This window comes from Prinia subflava, chromosome Z (genome assembly GCF_021018805.1).
Source record: "Prinia subflava isolate CZ2003 ecotype Zambia chromosome Z, Cam_Psub_1.2, whole genome shotgun sequence".
Classification (NCBI taxonomy): domain Eukaryota; kingdom Metazoa; phylum Chordata; class Aves; order Passeriformes; family Cisticolidae; genus Prinia; species Prinia subflava.
Genome location: NC_086283.1, coordinates 43852169 through 43872191, shown reverse-complemented (window position 1 = coordinate 43872191; position 20023 = coordinate 43852169). Strand labels below are relative to the sequence as shown.

General features: G+C 36.5%; 1 protein-coding gene across 8 annotated transcripts in view; it reads left to right on the top strand.

The window, feature by feature from the left end:
* Positions 1-20023, top strand: part of PAM (peptidylglycine alpha-amidating monooxygenase) — a 125895-nt gene that overhangs the window by 65596 nt on the left and 40276 nt on the right. For all 8 annotated transcript variants that reach the window (XM_063421676.1, XM_063421674.1, XM_063421675.1 and 5 more), the window contains exons 5-9: positions 4-91; positions 7611-7696; positions 9388-9471; positions 17858-17906; positions 18376-18443. In XM_063421676.1, coding sequence (XP_063277746.1) covers positions 4-91; positions 7611-7696; positions 9388-9471; positions 17858-17906; positions 18376-18443 — 375 coding nt within the window. The remainder of the gene's footprint in view (positions 1-3; positions 92-7610; positions 7697-9387; positions 9472-17857; positions 17907-18375; positions 18444-20023) is intronic.

Genomic DNA, 20023 nt, shown 5'->3' with positions numbered 1-20023 from the left:
CAGTTGACTTTAAGCCTCATGCCAGTATGGACACAGTCCATCACATGTTACTCTTTGGATGTAATGAACCTTCCTCTACTGATAATTACTGGTAAGAGCTGTATTTTGCTTTGTTATTAACCAACTCTTTTTCAGTATTAATTGCTTAAACTTCTTCCAGTGTTAGATCTCTTGGAAAAATAGGAAAATATGAAATGAAGAAGAAATGTATAAAAATCTAGTCTTTCCACACTTAAAGTGCTTTCTTCTTTTTTTTAAACTAACTCCTCCACATTCTTCAGGACTAATTGACTGTCTTCAAGGAGCAGGCAGAAGCTATAGTAAAGAAAGAGTCACTGAATACAAAGAAATCTAATCTTCAACCTACAGGTGGCTGCTTTTCTCTGTACGAAGTCATGTAGCAGGTGTACAGAATGAAACTGAGTGAAGGATAAGATGACAAAAATTATCAAGTGATTTGGTAGTTGACTTGCCCTTCAAAATGCCTAAGCAGTGAGAGCAGAGGGAAACACCCAATGCCAGTAAAATAGGTGTGTGGAGGCAAAGTGAAAAGAATGTGAAGGTGGGTGGAAATTAATTGTCTGTCCAGTAACTTTGCAAATTTTCTGTAGGTTTTCATGAAAGAACAGATGAGGTATTTTTGCTGATGCTGCAGAAGTTATATGAATTATTCTGAATTGTAGAACAATTTTACTACAGGTGTTCTGATAGAGTTGTGTAATCATAATTTATCTTTTAAGTATTTACCAAAAAGGTACCTAGACCTGGAATTTAGAACTAAACAGTATAGGATTGTATAATATATTTTCAGAAAAAATACCCCAAAACATTTTGAACGCCTGTTTTGGGGAGATGATTTGATTACTATTTTAAATGTACACAACAAATTCTCCGCAAAAGTCTTATCTCCCATTTACCTAACAACCAATTGTTCTAATATTGAAAATGCTGTAATCTTACACAGTTCTGCAAGAAAGGCAGATGCTTAAGAAGTTTAGACCAAAGTAAAACTGAAAGCATAGAATTTTTATTAATTTCTTTTCCCAACAGACAGCTTTTCTGTGTTCAACTGTCTCAACATTTCACATCCCCATTTTTGCAGTGGTTTGCAGCTTTTTATCTTGTTCTGCCTGCCATTATTTGCAAGGCTAGAAAGAGAATGTGTTTTCTACATAAAATAAAGAGTGCTAGAAACTTTTAACCTAATTGTGTTAGGTAATTCTGATGACTGTGTGTTATGGGTCTTCACTGTTGTTTCTTCGGTTATTTGCTGTTCCTTTAGTTTACCTGAAGATTAGCAAATGATGACTTCTCTTGTTCTTCCTTCTAGTCAGGAAAGAACAGCTGTTTGAGCAGACTGCTGTAAGACTTGTTTACCAGGAGTCCTTCTTTTACTTTTTACATGTCCAACATTTTTACAGAGCCAGCTTCGATTCAATTAGGGATGCCACATAGATTTTTTTTTCTTTCTTTTCGTTTCTTTTTCAATATTCTGGCAATATTAGTTACATACAGTTTTTTAAGTCAAGGGCTTTTTTACCATCATGATATGGATTAGTTGTGTTACGGAAAAATAGGATGTAAGGAACATTCAGAATGCAAGGTCAAAATTAATTTTCCTGATGTGTGAAGTTTCATTGAGACCAGTTTTGAGTGGGGAGGAATGAGAAGCATCGCAGATGACTCTGTTGGGATTAGCTGCCCTTTGGCCATAGCAGTGCTAAGCCAAAATCTGTGATGCCCATCTGGCCTACTGCCTTTTGTGGTGATTTAACACTGTTCTTGCAAATGTCCCTGGCCTTCCCAAAGGCTGTCAAGTTGTGTGGAACCTGTGCTGCTTTCAACATTTACTGCAGCGTGGTAGAATCTTCATCTGAACAAATGCTAAAGGTTGCTCTCCCTTCTTGAAATACACAGGCCTTTCCACAGGAAAAAAAAAAGTTGCCCAGGGCTCATTGACACAGGTTTTGCTGAGTGCATTTAAAAAATGGTGTAGCTGATTCTGTTCCTTGAACGTAATTAATCTAAAAACAGTTCAGCCATGATGACAAATTTTGCCTGAGCTAACAAACTATGTTGAAATTGAAGTAACATGCCTGAACTGATTGATAAAAGTTCTGATTCTCTGTAGATAATCAGGAATGCACTTGAATGCTTTAAAAGAAAATGTTGAATTATTCAGAACTTGTGAGTCTCCTGGCAAGACAGGTCTTCTGTTGCATCAAACCTAACACTGAAATAAACTGTCGTGAATGAGCTGATTCATAGACATAGCCTTTATTTTGAGATCAGGCAGGGCAACTTTAAAAACTTTATCTAATGCAAACAAAATGTATAACTGCAGGTCATAGATGACCACCTGGTAATTCCTCTGTCAGACTAGTTGTTTCTGTTGGCAGCAAAGAATGGGTCTGGACATCTTTGACATCAGTAGTTCAATAGAGTTAGCAAAAGATGTTGTGACTAGTTCAGTGAAGGACTTCTATTTCACTGCATGAGGGAGAGTGGGACAGTGGAAAAAAATTGTATTTTTAGGTGTAATTTTTTACCATTGCCACTGCCGCAGAATGTTCCGCAACATTCAAGAGCTAAAAATTGTCTTACTCAATCTCCTCAATTACCCTTTTTTTAAAGTCTTGGTTAGCGTTGAGGAGTGCCATGTAATAAAGAAAGAAATAAAAGAATTTATTTGTTACCATAACCAATGCAAATGTGCTGAAGGGATAGCCAAATACTGTTCATGCTGACATAGTGAAATATTTTACTTTCAGTCTAGGTAATCAGTCAAAACCCCGGTGCCATTAATAAAAACAGCTCTTGAGCTTACCCAAGACTGGGGAGAATGCCTTTGGGAGGTCCAGCAGAGTTTGCAAAAAACCACAAAGATCCAAGAAACTGTCAGTAGGCTTTCCCCTACCCTATCCAATCCCAAATTTTGAGTCAATTTTTTAGCGCAATACTGTATAATATACAGCTATAGACCATTTTTAAGGTATTCTATGTCACTTACTTGGTTTTGAAACTCATTTTTTGTATGTAAAGAAGCAATGAATTTCAGTGATTTTTTTGTTGGTTAAACTTATACTTACTACTAGCTCCCTGCTTTTCAATCTTTATCTTATTGCCTCTTCTTTGCAATCTCCTCTAACTTTGTTTGTTTTTTTTTTTTTGAAAACTTAAGAGATCTTGAAGATTATCATTGATGGTGAAATGAGACAGTTGACCATTTTTTAAACAAAATGAAAGACTAGTGTCTGTGTTGCATCTTTGTCCCCTGCAGTCTTCCCCCTCCATTTTGGTATCCTCTCAGAAGAAAGTTTGAAGCAGCCTGCTCAGGGTTTTTTCCCAATTAATGTGTTCTTAGGAATACTGTGGTATAAATTAAAGACTATTGGGCCCAAAGTGTGGTGGTAAAGCTCTGACTGTGCTTGCAGTTCCTTCTGGCATTCCTCCTAAACAATCTCTTGAACACATTTCCAAATTGTACAGCTCAATACTAGGTTAAATCCCTGAAGTCTCTTGGGTGTTTTTGTATAGTAGCAGTGGGAAGCTGCATAATTTTCAGCTGCAGCTGCATCCAACATTTCACTTACAAGTTTTGACTGTCCTTTGGAATGTGGTGTGTTTGAAGGGGAAGGTGGCCAAACTGTTAGTTATGAAGGTCTAGAAATACATGTTGTGAGTATAACTACTAAAAAAGAAGTGGCATGTTCCCTTTTCTCTTGATACTCTCATGATTACGGCAGAGCTTTCGGTCAGAATTAAATACAATACTTATGCTGCAGTGAAGCTCACTGGGATCAAAGAAATGCATAATATCCTCTTGAAGTGGTTTTGATACACATGCCAGAAGAGCTGGTTACCTCTGAGAGATACCTGGAAAGCATCATCGTCATTTGCACATACAGCTGAGCCGTTCTCAACAGAAACATGATTGAGCCTGCATCTGCTAGATGTCCTGGTCTTTTGTGGGTTTATACTCTTCCTCACTCTGTTTTCCCCATGATTTCATATACAAATGTTTTTCCAGGTGTCATTTTACAAGCAGTGATAAACAGAGCAGGGGCTGTACCATTTTGGTTTAGAATGAAACACTGGCATGGGTGCCAACCTTCATCACATCTGGCTTTAGGGTGTTGAGGTAGTCTGAATAGTTTCAGGGTGAGGCTTTCTAAAAGTCATACCTGTGTATATTGCACCTGTGGAATGACTTCTACACTCTGTGCTCAGGGCCATGAATGCTTTGCCATTCAAAGAAGGTACAAATACACCCTCTAAATAAACCTTTTCCCTAATTCAGGATCAAGAGGGAGAAGTGTATTCTAGGTGGGTGTTTGGAAACCTCCTTAGGGTCCCTTGTTTGATTATCCATGTATATCCATGTATATCCATGAAGCCTACACCCACATATAGCAGTCAGTGCCTTCTTGGATGTCCAGGTACATTGTGCTGTCTGTACTACTGTGTCTGGCCTTAACAGATTTGGTAGTGTCTCGGCCTCAGGTTTACCAGTTCTTGCAGATTTAAGGTATCCAGAATTTACTAGTTTTTGGGAGTCTTCCATTCTTCACCCTCAGTGTCACCTGCAAGGTGCTAGCTGTGGAGGCTAGGGACTACTCAAGCTCTCTGTTACTTTAAATATTTGTGGCCTGTTTGTGGCAAACCCTTCTTTTTTCTTTTTTTTTTTGCCCCTTGTGTTTTTGTTTTGGATTTTTTAAAATTTGTTTGTTTGGGGTTGTTTTTGGTGATTGTTTGTTTTGTGTGTGTGTATGTATACGTGTGTGATTTTTTTGTTTTGAAAAATAAGAAATCATGCAGTAGAATAAAAATTAACTTAAAGCAATGAGCTCACATTAAGTGCAGGGAAGAGCATGAGTGCCTCCTATCTGTGGGTTTGTATACAGATTCCTTTCACTTTTTCTGACAATGATTTTTAAAATAATTTTAAATAAACAATTTTATGTTTTGTAGGGTTTTTTTTTAATGTTTTGTGCATGAGTCCTGTTCCTCTGTGTAAATGTGGCAGCCATAGTAGTTTTGTATCACTTGAGTTAGTAATGCTAGAAATGTTCATACAGTTCATTACCATAAAATTTTCTTTCATTTTTTCCATCACTAATTAACAGGCTGACAGGGCCCATCAGGTCTAACACTGATGTGGCGGTTTCAGGTTTGAAACTGGGCAGAAACACCAATTTAGTGTAGCGGTTTTAGTTCACTAATTTTTTGTTTCCCAGACAGTGCACTAAATAATGTGGTGGGTCTTCATATTGGATAAATGCCAGTGCACTCACTAGAATTATTTACTCCTTTTCTACTGAGAGATAGGATTAGGAGAATAGCAAAGCAGGCTCAAATGTTTAAGGGTATGAAGAAAAAATATTTTAAACAGAACTGAAAGAAAAAAAAATAATAAGAATCGGGATACAATTTTCAGAACACTTTTCCTCCCCCCACAACCTTTTTTTCTTTTCTGCTGGCAATGTACAGAGCCAAAACTTGGAACTTTAGCTAGTATACTACATCTAAGATAGTCTTTTATCAGTTCTTTTAGGGAGAGTAGTCTCTTTTGCCATGTCATGGGGACTTCTCCACAAGAAACATTCTCTTGTGGCTTCAATTCTCATGAACAGCAGCCACCCAGAAATCTACAGTCATAAAGTCCCTCCCATCTCATGCAGCCTTCGCACAGCTGCCTTCATGGGCCATTCAAACTCCTTTGAATGGGGTACTATTTTCAAGGATGAGCTGTTCAAAAGCAAAGGTTCTCTTAATCTATCTCTGTGACCATCTTCATCTTTGGGAAAAGAGGTCTTCCCCTGGGGGCTAGGGGTCTTCATCACTCTCATCTCTCTCTGTTTAAGCTTCTCATTAATCACAGCTGCTTCAGCATTTACTTGCTTCAGCACAAATGCCTTTGCTCATGTCTGTAGTTTGAACACTCCACCTTCCCATACTGTTCCCATGAATTAAACGGGTATTTCTAGTGTATCACTGTCCATTACCATGGTCTTGCAAAAGATTTTGAGCCTCAGACTAAGCATCTGCTCACTCTCCTCCCATCTTGACTCCTTCTTCACTGACCCTGGTGTCTTCATGTTGTTTCTCTACATGTCTTTGTCTTTTTCTCTCACTTGAGAGAGGATCAATGTTTTGCAAGTTTGATCTGTGCAGTGAAAGAGTTGCTGTCTCCCTGGGGCCTGCAGAGGTCCTGATGGTTTCTGCAGTGAGACACTAATTTTGAAGATTTTAGAAAAAGCTGAGGTTATTATTAACAATAGATGTTGCTGATTTAGCTGAAATGAATAGATAAACTTTGCTGAAATCAGTTAAAAGTTAGAGGATGGTTAAACTAACTGAATTTAAGATAAGCTACCCCACATCTAGGAAGTCATTGCTTGTCAGTTATGAAAACCAGAGAAACTAACAGACAGTTGCAAACCTCCTCTTTCCAGAAACCCATGAAATGCATCAATCACATCTGCATTGAAAAGGTTGAAAGTTTAGAACAAGGAAGGCTCATTTTACTTCCTCCTTTTGGTGACCACTCCTCACAAAAGGACCACCGACCCATTTCAGGGAACAAACTACTCATGCTTAATAGCCATGTTGTCAATTAGCATAGAAGCGGAGAAGAGGAAGTGACAGGGGTATGAGTATGTATTTGTATTTTGTGTGTTCAACATTTTTGTAAATAAAAGGCTTTGCAATTACCTGTGATCTTTGCAGTGTGCAGGGAGCTATCCCACGCGCTGTCCTCTGCGTGGCAATGAACATACACTTTCTAACTTTAAGTGTTAGAGATGTTTTGTCCTTCACAGTTGGATATCGATATTAGATCGATATTGATATTTTAATAAATCAGCAGGGCAGTGGCCGCAGCCGTCACGGTGACGGGTTCAGCCCGCGCTGGGGCTGTGCCAGGATCTCCGGGGGCCCGGCCAGGACGGCGGCGGCCGCTGTGGGCGCAGGGCCGGTCTCAGGCCCGAACCGAGTTTAATTCCAGCCGCAGCCCGGCCTGGCCGTGCTGGGGGAGTGGGAACCAGCCCGGCAGAGGGTGTGAACAGCGGCTGGGGCCCGGCCCGGCACGGCCCGGCCCGGCGGGCTCCCCGGGAAGGGCTCTGGCCTTGCCCAGCCCGGCCGCACAGAGCGGGCCAGGCCGGCTGTTACCTGTTCCCAGGCTGGAAGAAGAAAACTTTCCCGGGGCTTGTTCGTTTTTTAACAAATATTTGTTCAGCTTCCTAGTGGTTTAACAAGGTGCCAGTATTCAAAACTAGTCACTGATTACTTTTGTCAGGCATGGCGGAGGCTCTTAGCAGCTTCACTTATAAAAATAATTTCCAAGGGTAGCTTCTTCCCTCCTCACTAAAAATCAATGCAAAATCAGCACAACTGCCTTAATGCAAAGGGAGGGAAATAAAAGAAGATGGAACATATACCACTATCCGTGAAAGCAATCTACATTAAAAGAACTGCGTTTAGTCAGTATACAATTCAAAAAATCATCTTCATAGATCTTAAAATTATTGGTTTTGCATGTAACTCACCTGCTGTTTTCTGATTTCAAAATTTGGAAAATAATATTCCATTTTCTTTCCTCATATTTTTAGGGACTGTGATGAAGGAACATGCAAAGATAAATCTAACATTTTGTATGCTTGGGCAAGAAATGCTCCACCCACCAGGCTGCCCAAAGGTATTGGTCCTTTAATACGGAGTTCTTGTGTGCAGCGGCAGGGGAAAAAGGAGGACATGGAAATAAGAACCTGGCATATCAGGGAACATCCTATAATATTTTTGTTATGTCTAATTGATAGAAACTGTATAAATATCAACCTCATTATGAAACGTATTATGCTACCTAATATACTTGTAGGTTTTTGTCATTCTGTTGGTATACCATTTTGGGTTTCTGTAGGAGTAAAAAAAGCAGAGGGAGAGATAACTATCACAATATACTGTTTGTTTTTATATAGCATTAATCTTGCATTTCCGACTGTATGGTACTAGAAGGTTACCATTTATGTATCTTACAGTAGCATACAAACTACGTTAAAATATTTTTGTTTGTTTGGAAAGCACAAACAAATTCAATCGAAACATTGAATTTTTCCTGTTTAAAGTATACATTGACAATTTAATGTATTTTTAATTTTTAATGTTTTGATGCAGTTGAGCAACATGCTTGTATACTCATTTTCTAGTATAATAGGCAACTCTGCTGAATTAAATCAAAACATTTTAAGCTACTTGGAGTTGTGTTTCTGGATAAAAGGATAAGGTGCTTCTTTGTAATAACTCCTAAGCGTCTTAGAAATATCTGCCATCTGTATAGCCTTGATCTGAAAATATCTTGAATTCTAAGTATTTTTTCTTTCATCTTTTGCCACCCATTTTCATAGCCAGGAGTAGTATCATGTAAATGCTTTTTTTTAATAATCCATTTACAGGCTTACCAACATGAGTGTTACTTGATTTGGTTATCAGAATGTCAAGTTAAAAAAAGTTGTTACATTGAGGAGTCTATAGAAGTTTTGTACTTAGAGGATTCTGTAGACGTTTTGCTGTCAAACCCCAGCTATTAATACTTCTCTTGTTGGTAAACTGTGCAAAAATACAAGGTTTGTAGGAAGTATTCATAAAGATGACTAATTTGTGCACAGAGATGCTGCAGTCCCATTTATAAGTTGGCTTTGCCTATAACTGTGGGATTCTCTGACCAAATACAAAGAAAGTGCTTTCTCTGCTTCTTTTGAAAAATGTTCACTGTAAAACTGGTTTAGAGAAATCCATTTTGGTGATGGTGACGACTTGCAATTTCATTATTTCCAATTATTTCAAGCTTCTCTATTGTATTTTGTGCCTGTGCTTGCTTATCATCAAGTAACATAGCTGCATAATTTCCTGAAGATTTTTTCTGCCTATATTATTAATTTAAATCTAAAAATATTTTACTGCAGAGTTTTTTTTCCTTCTCATTCTCAATGTTTTCTTAGTAAGTTAGTGTTAATTAGTTTTGTATCATGGAGAAGTTGCATGAGAAATGAAAATTGCACCAAATTCTACATGAATGACGAAAGATAATTTTTAATTTGGATTTTTATAGAAGCTGTATTAATGTTCTTTGATTGTGAGAGAGAGTTCTCTGCATAAAGCAGATACCTTCATTCATAATTAAGTTATGATCCTTGGTTCTTAATCTGTTTGGTATAATGAGCTGGTGGTTTTCCTGGGCTTTAGAACAAAGTTTTCTTCAGTGGTGTCTGAAATTTTCTACTCCTTCACTCTTAGTCAGTAAAGTGTTTTGGTTTTTTTTTATATTGTCATTGATGGTGAATCATCTTATGTTTTACTGTTTCTGAAAACAATATGTTTTCCTTCTCTTAGGTGTTGGATTCAGAGTTGGAGGAGAAACGGGTAGCAGATACTTTGTTCTCCAGGTACACTATGGAGATATTAGTGCATTTAGAGGTACGCATTTTGGAAACTTGCTCTGTAAGTTGTATCAGCTGCAGCATCAAAAATATTTACCTGCAGAAAATAATTTTTCTGTTAGTGCCATTTGCAGTGGGCATATTTCTAATACAATTTGTATATTAACTTGACTTCATAAACTTGATTTATGTTTATAAATAATTGAAAGGTGAACACCATTTTTTTCTTCAAAAAATGTGGAGCAAATGACTTAAAGTAATCAAAAAGCAAATAAATAATTTTACCTTTAGGGAGAAACTTGGGGTTTCCATATATAATTCAGTGTTTTCTTTAATGAAATTTAAACAAATAATACTTAACCTGTCATCTTACTTGAGTACAGATTATATTCACTGGCCAATCAGTCACAGTATTTGTGTTTGGAAAAAATGCAGCTTGTGGAGACAGTAGTTTGTTTGTTTGTTTGTTTGGCTTGGCTCTTCTTCTTTTTTGGTTTTTTTTTTTTTGGTTTTTTTTGGTGGTGTTTTTTGGGGTTTTTTTGTGGGTTTTTTTGGTTTTTTGTTTTGTTTTGTTTTGTTTGTTTAAGATGAAGCACTTATTTCAAGAATAGCAATATGCTTATCCTTGTCATTGAGTGTTTCACAGAATCACATAATGGTTGAGGCTGAACCAAACCTTTGGAAGTCATCTGGCCTATGCCCTCCCTGCTCAAGTACAGGGAGTCTACAGTCTATTGTCCAAGCCCATGTCCAGGTATATTCAGGGATAGAAACACCCCAGAGCAACCTCTGCCAGTGCTTAGTCAGAGTGAAAAAGTTTCCTGATGTTCAGCAGAAGCCTTCTTTGTTTCAGTGTGTTACCATCACCTCTGGTCCTGTCACTGAGCACTGAGAAGAGCCTGGCTCCTCCCTCTTCTTTGCACCCTCCCTCCAGATCCATCTCTTCTTCTTCAGGCCAAACAGTGCCAGCTCTCTCAACCTTTCCTCACAGGAGAGATGCTCCAGTCCCTTCATAATCTTTGTAGCCCTTTGCTGGACACTCTCTATGTCATTGTCACACTAGGAAGCCAGCACTGGATACAGAACTCCAGATGTGGCCTCAGCAGTCCTGAGCAGAAAGAAAGGATCCTTTTTACTGATCTGTTGGCCCTGCTTTGTCTGATGCAGCAGAGAACCCCTAAACATTGTTCTAAATGTGTCCTCTTTGCAGCAAGGCCACACAGTCGGGTCATGCTCATCCTGAGAAGCCTCACGTCTTTTGCTGACAAGCTGCTCCCCAGCCTGTTGGTGCCCCACTTGCAAGACTTGGCACTTCCCTTTGTTCTTCATGAGGTTCCTGTCAGCCCCTCAGTCCAGTCTGTGCAGGTCCCTCTGGATGGCAGCACAACTATCTGGTGCATCTCTTACTTCTTCCAGTTTGGTGTCATCTGCAATTGCTGAGGTGCACTTCTCTCATCATCCAGGTCGTTAATAAAGATGTTGAACAGGACTGAAGCCAATATTGATTCCTGGACTATACCAGTAGTTGCCATCCTCCAACTAGACATTCAGCTGGTGTTCAGTCCCCCTCACTGCTCATCCAGACCATATGTTATGAGCTGGGATTTGGGAAATTTGAATTTCATTAGTGCACCTTGACATATTGGTGATAAGAGATTTTCAGAGCTTATTTTATTTGATTGTTTGTTTGTTTATATTTCATGTTGCACTTTGCTTGTTAAACCTGGAATGCCTTGTTCAGACACCTTTGAGGTGCATATATTCTTGCTTTTACTCTGTAAATCATATCCTGTGTAGAGTTTTTGGGTTACAGCCTCTGTGGTCATCATGAGCAAAAAACCTGTGGGTTGTCATTTCCCATGGAACTCATCTATGATACATTACTGCTGTAGAATTTAAACAAGAATGTGAAAAACCTCATGGGCTAGTGATAATGAAAATGTTGGACTTGAAAGAAGAGAAGGCTGAATAAGAACAAAAAAATAAGGGAGGAATATGCATTACAACAGTAGTTCATGTTCATAGCAATGCCTGTGGCCTCTCTGTCCTTCTGGGGTATCATGGTAAATGATCCACAGACTGTACTTGATTTTGAACAGAGAAGTTACCATGGAGGTGCAGCTCCCCAGTGCCATGCAGCCTCTCTTCTGTGCATCTCTTGCAAGGTTTTGGCAATACTTAGCTAGAATTTTAAGCAGCACTGTCTGAAGCAGAAGGTACGGTTTCCACCATAACATGAAGCTATATGGCTTAATGGCAATATTGGTAGAGGAGGAGGAAGGAATAAACTGAGTGTGCTAGCACTGTTTGAGTGGAAATGTGGACAGCTGAAGTTGAAAGAATTTAGTTTCATGAGGGAGTTCAGATGGACCCTTAAAACCCACGTGATTCTTTGCCTGCTGAAATGCTGTATAATAAAAGTTGCGAACCTCTAAAGAGAGCATATTCATCAACAGCCTGCTCTTCATGATTGCTTGAGGACATTGAGCTGTTAATTTTCACTCCTAAGAATAATATACGAGTATCTAGTTACTAAAAAAAAATTAGATCAGTAACTTTCACTGCACATTCGTTGAGAACATCTTTGGAAATTTTTATTAGCAACTTGCTAGTCAAAACTTCTACTCAAAAAACCCACTTACACACATAGAGAAACTGCAGTGAAAGAAATAGTTAACGGAAATAAAAACATCATGTCATACCCCCAACAGACCCTCTGCAGTACAATTCCTTATTTTTTGCCTAGAATATATATTATTGGGCTTAGAAATGCCACAGATGTAAGACCACAAAATTATGGAAATTTAAGAAGTGTTGTTGGTTGATAGGATTGTGATGTGAGAGATGATGCCAGTGTCATGTACTGTTTCAACAGTTACAGAGTATGATAGAGTACCCTCTAATTTTCAGTGCTTTTTGCTTGTTAGTTTGTGATTTTATTTTTAAAGTAAAAAATAATCTACCTTTTCTGCCATTTTTGAGAAGAAATGCTTTTAATGTTGCCTACCTGTGAAAATTCCAGTAGAGAAAAATACAGTTTTAATCTAATAAAATGTCCTAAACCTTCATAGTAGTGTCAAAGATATTCAGTGCATAATTTTCAACTAGTTTCACAAGTATTTTTAAATTTCAGGAATAACCTAAAGGGATTTTTCCTGTAATGAGATGTCTGTTGGTAACCACAGAAATAAGAATAAGAATAGAGTTAAAGCATAAGAATACAGTCATTGAAGTTTGTATGTAAGCACATGCAGTTAATGCAATTTAAAACAGAGGATAAGTCATGAAATGTGCTCAGTTAACTTGTTATGCATTCAATAGAACATCAAGGATTCCAAAGCATTGTTCAGAGTTTACTATTCTGACTTACAAGTAATTCCAAATATAAAATATTTTACTTGATGTGGTCGTTATTTATGTATTAGCACCTAATTTTATTTCCTATCAGTTTTGGGGGGGGGAAATGCTGTAGTTAAAGTCATCAACTCTCATGTTCAACTTTTCTGAAAGGAATACTTTCATTTCATTAACCAGGTATTAAATAATTCTGCTTTCCATCCCTTTTTACCTATAATCCTGAGATCAGAATTTATATTCAGATACACACTTTACTCTCAGATTACAAAATAAAACTTACTATACCTTGTTTAAAGTAAACATTAAAATTTAGGCTGGAGAATCAAAAATACATTCTACAAAAACGTGTGTAAAGAACTATCTTAGAAGAATACTGATTTCTCCGTTTCATTTTCTTTATTTCTGTATCATAAAAGCAAAAATTGTAGTGGAGTTAGCCTGATAGTGGATAGAAGTAAACAAAAAATTGTCAGAACTTTGTTGTCCTTTTTATATAGTTGTAAGTGTTTTGAGTTCAGATTTAAAATAAAGTAAATCTAGCCATCTTTAGGTCTGTAAAGTCAGCTTTGAGCCTGAGCTGTAGGGATGTGCAGTGCAGTTGTCATCCTGGTCTTGTTTTATTCTTCTATGTAAGCACCTTTAAGTCAAAATTTTAAAAAATGTGGTGTTTTTCTAATCCCTAGAATGTGTTTTTTTCCTTCCCTTCATGTAACAAAGACTAATGTTGTTTCTAACTGACATATTATTATCTTAGTCCCTTCCAGTAAGACTATAATTGTTATACCCAAGAATCAGAGTTTTTAGAAGTTACCAGTGATAAGGTCTTTTAGCTATTCTGTAATGGAAGGTTTTCACATTCTGACATTTGTATGTGTGCAACTGTTGCATTATTTGAAGCAATTTATGATTCTTTGTCAATATTTTGGAGCAAATTTATAGGGAAATCTTTCATCTTTGTTCAGCTTTGGCCTTTTTTTTTCATTCCCTTTCTTGTTCTCTCTCTTTTTTTGCACAATGAACAATATTGCATGTTCAGTTTCTTCTTTTACCCCCACCTTTTTACTGAGAGTAGATTTATTTCTCCCTGCTATCACTCCCTGCAAGAATTATGTTACCCACATTACATATAATAGCACTGATGTACCTGCTTTTCTTAGGGGGATGTAGAGTTCCTAGTGTTATCTTTGGGTTTGGGTTTTTTGATTGGGGACAGTAATTAGTTTTGGCCACCAAGCTAGTAGATATCTTCAAAAGATCTGTTTCCTCATGAGAATGTGTATATTCTCATTTGAACATTACTCTGAACATTATTCTGAACATTAGATTCAGTGTGCTTCTCTTTCACATTCTCCTGAATATGCTAGTGTCTTGAATAAAGTTAGCTTTGCATATTCACAGAGATTCATGGCTATGATGTATTTTTATATCCTTTTAGCAAATCAGTCATCTCTGACCTTTATGAGGTCTTCATCTGTTAAAATTTTATATTGAACCAGGATCAACAATTGTCTCCTTTCCATTTGGAAAGTAAGTTGTGAAAATGTCACTGGGGAGTGTGTTTGCATTTTGTTTTTCACAAATTGAATAAAGGTACAGTTTCATTCCAGATTTCATACTAGACTTTTAAAAGAAATTCCACTGAATTGATACTGGGTGAGTGAATAGATCAGCAAGTGCAAGCACCTTAGCATGAAAAGAAAATTAAGGTAGTTTTATATATCAAATATTAGATACCAGTTTTGAATGCAATATTACTAGGAATTCAAATTTACTAAGACCTCAAGTTCATTTCTTGTGCTCCGTATCTTTGCTCTAAGTATAACTTGTACAAAGTTACTTCCCCATGGGCATTGGCTTTGGAATTGTCTTGCTTTGAGTCTACTTCTTACCTTTAATGAAGCAAAGCTGGTTCTGAGACTGTATGTGGAGATTGTGGTACAAATCAGGGGCTGACTTTGAAATAACAAAGTTTAAAGCTTTGAAGCTTCATAAAAAGTGCCACTCTGTTGCAGTAGAATTTTATAAATATTGTAGTCACCATGAATGAGTACTATACTGTTCCTGTGAAATACTAGAAACAGAGCAATGAAGAAGCTGAATAGTTTGAGCAGAGTGCTCAGTAGTTTATAATCCCCATACTCAGAGTGCAAAGAAAGTAGATTTTGAAGAGTGTTTGTTTTGATGAGTAAAAACTGATAGAATTTTAAGCATCTGGAAAGTCCTAAAAGTCTCAATGTCTGTGGCAGATTATCATGCATGTAATTGAAGAGTTCAGGACTGTAGATCTGGATAGACAGATTAGCAGAAAGCCTGTCAGGCTTGCTTCAGAAGTCTTAGCAAAATCAGCTTACAGAAGGAGAGTGTTTCTCTTTAGGATAATTTGCCTTCACATAAGATGTGAATATTTTAATTTGAAAAACTGTTGAGTATTTCTAGTATTTCAGATGCTTCTCCTAGAAAACATTTTTAACAGGAGTGGAATCGGTATTCTTTGTAACTAATTTTAACATTTGTTGGCAGTTAAACTTGGAATGATCATTGCAATGTTGTCATGCACAATTTTTAAAAATTATATTCTTAAAATCTGAAGCTAGTTTAACATGGACCATTGGCTTTGCTTGATACGGGTACATAAAAGCAGGGAATATTTAATATTATTGTGTTATATTTGTACAGAATACAAAAGGCAGAGCACAACTTCTCAGTGTCCTTTGGTGAAGTGTTCAGAGCTTTGAGTGTTTCAAGGAGGTGAACTGAAGGAAGGCGAAGCAGGGAAACATCAGTTCTGGCATCCCTCTGCAGTTGTTAGAAAAACATTTAGTCAGTTATGGCTAAATACAACTACAAACAGACATACAAAGCACTGTAGGAATTCCTAAAAGATTTAGACTAATGTATCCATCCATAGTTTTACTCTTAACACGGTGCTGCAGATACTTGTGCCAGAAGTTCATTTGTGCTTCTCCTGATACTGATTTGAGATGGTTGCCTTATATAGTAGCAATTGTAATAATTAGTAGCAACTTTCCAACTATCTTCAGTTCATTTTGAAATTGCTCTATTTAGATGAAAATGCTCTGAAAATTCAAATTGTGTCAAAATACTTTAATACTGCCAAACAAATATATTTGAGGTTTTTTCCCTCCTCCTGTGGTGCTACTTTTAAGAGACACTATGACATAGTAAGGGCTAAATTTTTCAAATATGAAATTAGTTTTATGGTTTAGGGATAATTCTGCAACAGTTTTCAAAAGATAGAATGATGATGTTTTTAACTAAAATTCCAAAACTGAGAGACACAAAATGACTGATTGCATTTTAAAATTTTAAAATTTTATTTCTTTAAGTGATAATATTCTGAGAGGAAGCAAGCATTTTCCAATTTCCATCGAAATTCATGTAGTGCAGAGTTCTAACAATATTAAACTTTAAAAAAGTGAGTTCTGGAGCATCACCTGTGTTACATAAATAAGCAAAATTTAGTTTGAAATAAGGAGAGTGGGGCAGAAGAGACTTTATGAAGACCTTTGTAGCAAACACTGAGGTATTGAGATTGTAAGTGAAGCTGCCTGTAGGCAAGAGGATGAACAGTTCATACATGTCTTGAACTTTTTCTAAAACCTTTTCTAAAACCATTGGAAAGAAGTTTAGTTTCTCTTTCTCTTGAATGTTTTCTTACCGTTCCCCTTCTTTTGTCCTAATAGGTTTGTCTTTTTTGCACTCTTGGATTTTGATTTGGTAGTTTTGATTCTTGTAGGTAGTACTGATGAAAGAGCTACTGTGCTTATTTTTCTTTTCTGTGTATAATAAAGGCTTTGCTTTTTTGTTGCTATTAGTAAAGGTGCAACTGTGGTATAGCGCTTCAAATTTTTAAATCTAAAAGTTGGAATGCACAGAGCTGGAGTAACTAAGAATTTGTAGATGCCATGATGATGAGCATTATGAGAACCCAATAAACTTGTGTTAGCAGCTATTTCACTTGAATAACACATATCTTAATTTACAAATCTACTTTATGAACATAATGAAAACGAATTCTAGTAAATTCTACTATCAGTGGTGGTGAAAAGCAAACTGATAATTATCTATTAGTATTGGCATGTGAGGTGACTGTAATATCTAATGTGGGAAAAACTGAACTGGTAGTTTTTAATCTGTCAAGTTTCCATGTGTTATCCCACTTTTGCCATTATCCTTTTTTCTGTTCAAATGCACTACTTTTCCAGCCTGGAATCTGACTATTTATTGGAGGAAAAGCTCTCAGAAGTTACCACTTGCTACCATAGCTAATGTGATCTCTTTCTTATCTGAAACATGTACTGTTGGACGATATATTTTCAAAATGTTCTGTTTACTTACTTTGGAGTTAGATCCATCTTCTAACTACCGCTATTATTGTATAAAGATAAAAAAAAGAAACTTGCTTAAAAAGGAACAAAGATTGAACTCCCAGATGGCCAGCTGTAATTGAGTAACTGTCAAGACAACTGGGTCTTTAAATTACAATGTCAAACATATCAGCTAATGATGATACATACATTGACAAATGAATTAGCTGTTTTTACTCACCTTCTAGGATATCCAATTTAAGCAGAATTGTCTGCAATGGTATACCAAGTTCACCTAAAGAATTCTATTACAAGGATTTCTGGCAGCTGCATTATTAATGACTACAATTATTGCTTTTCACAAATCTTTCATTTTTCTATCTTTGATCAAAATATAAATTCGTATGAGACAAAACTACTTTTTGCTGCTAGTGTAAACACGGCGCTATTTCATTTCCCGGATGCTAGTTCATTAAGATCTATGTTTTCTAGTACAGTAGTTTTCATCCACCAAAGTTCTTTTCTGTAGTAGGATTTCTATAAGTGCAGTGCTGAGATGATCAGGTTTGTGCAAATTTCAGTAGTGTTTCCTCAGTATAACAGTTTTACTGCACACCGTTAGATTAAAGCTTTTTCTGTCTTCTGATATTTTTTTACAAAGCAGAAAAATCTTCTTAATATGTAGTAATTTGAAAGGGTTTGGTTGCTAATGATGAAACTGTTTCACAATTTGTACAGATAAACACAAGGACTGCTCTGGTGTAACTTTACATCTGACACATCAAAAGTGAGTATTTGTAAAAATGCTTACGTATTTTTTTTAATTGGAGTAAAAATTTGGATTCCTTTGAAAACGTGAAATAAAAATAATACATACTTCACAGCATTAAGAATTTCCAAGTTGTGTTATTGTTGGCAAAAAAATGCATTTCTGCTAAGAAACTTGACACAGCTATGCTATGAGTACTGAGTTAATCTTTTAAGAGCTTCATATTTAGAAATCTGGGATTAGAACAGCAATTACACAGATGATAACATTGTCCTATTTCACATATTTTGCAGAAAATGCTTTAGAAATGGTAGCAAAAAAGAGAGGGAGAGGGGAGCTGCTGTGAAACAGCTGCTTTTTCATGAGACCTGTTTCAGATGTAATCTAATGTTTAGAAATTAGTGATGTCAAATGGGATTGCATATCAAGTCACTTGCAGTTGTTTTACAGAGGACTTGTTTACCAGAGCTTGAGTTTTCCATTGCAGGCAGCCCTTGATTGCAGGAATGTATCTTATGATGTCTGTGAACACAGTCATACCACCAGGCAAGAAAGGTAAGTCAGCATTTTACAAAGTAATTATAGCATCAACATCTGATCTCTTATTGTTGCTTAATGTAGAAGAAAATTTGACAGAGGCTTACTGATAAGTAGATGGACAAATTAATTATTTGATTCATGGAACAAATGAAAAAAATAGTTACTTCTAAGATTATATCCTATTTTCCTATGACTACATCCATAAAGGCAGTCAATGTTGTATAAACACAAAGTATACAAATAATAATGAATGTTTCTTTATTTTCATCTAATATTTCACAAAAAATGCCCTGCCTCTTTTTTAATTCATCCTTTCCCCTCTAAAAAGCCATGAATTCTTTTGGACTCTTCTTTGTCTTAATTTGTCATTCATGATAATCGTGATTCTACTAAGACTTCTGTTTTAAAATATGAATTTCTACCAGTAAGGAGCTGCTATTTAAGATTTTCTTCCTTTGTTCCTAGTTGGTTAAAAGGTCAAAATGCTGAAAAAACCCCCTGTAATAGAAAGTTTCCAAACTGTTTCTGTTCAGAATCCTGAATTTTATCTAAAACTCAGCTTGGAAACTCCCCAGATCCTTTCTTTGGCTAGCATAGGATGTTCTGTTTTAAGGAAGTTGGACACTGACTGTATTCTGCTATACCAAAATTTTTAGAAGACAACCAAGAGCACCATTTGTCCCATTCACAGTTAGCTGCCTAAATACAATGAGATGGTCAAATGCTCAGCTGACTCCAACTGTTCATTGAATTCAGCAACTTGAAACATTTTAAATGTGAATTGAAATTAAAAATGCTTCTTCCCTCCAATATAAAAATGTACCAAATTAATCCTCCACGACCCCCAGGAATATTTGATCAATGTAGGAATGTAATTTTTCAACTGGAAGGGTAAGGGAGAAGGCCAGACAAACAGTTCTGTAGTTGCTGGTAACTGCCTTCTCATGTTCAGTCAAATTTACAGCTCTTAAGTGGAGCATGAAATTTGTTAAAATTGGAAATGTGGTGATACCTCTCAGAAAGGCATCAGGATTTTTGTATAGGCTCTTTCTTAGGTACTGTTAATGCATATAACACAAGTACTCCCCTGTAAACATTGTCTCTTGTCCAACCCTAAATTCAGTCTGGGCCTTTATAATCATAACTGCACTGTAAATTGTATCAGTTTAGAAACATTATCAGTTTAGAAACATTATCAGTTTATCTGAATTTTTCCCTGAGTAGGTAATTTACCATAGCTATGTTCATGGTAAGCAACCCTCAACATATTCTGTAAGTAAAATTATTACTTCATTTTGTTAAATAGTAGTAGTGTACACTGGAAGAAATTCTTCTGGCTTTCAGCCAGAAAGATTTCATATGTATGTCAGCTGATTAATTCTCAAGTAACCTGCACTATATTTTATTAGTTTTTCTTTTTTATTATTAGTGTTTCTTTGCAGATGTCTTGAGATGGACACTGCAGAAGTATAAGATATTATCCATTATCTTTTGAAATCATCTATTGTCCAGTGTAGGTATGCTTTTTGTAAACCATGCTGAATGAAGTACAGTAATTCAACTATGTTCTGTTTGATAAATGATCTGTTTATCAA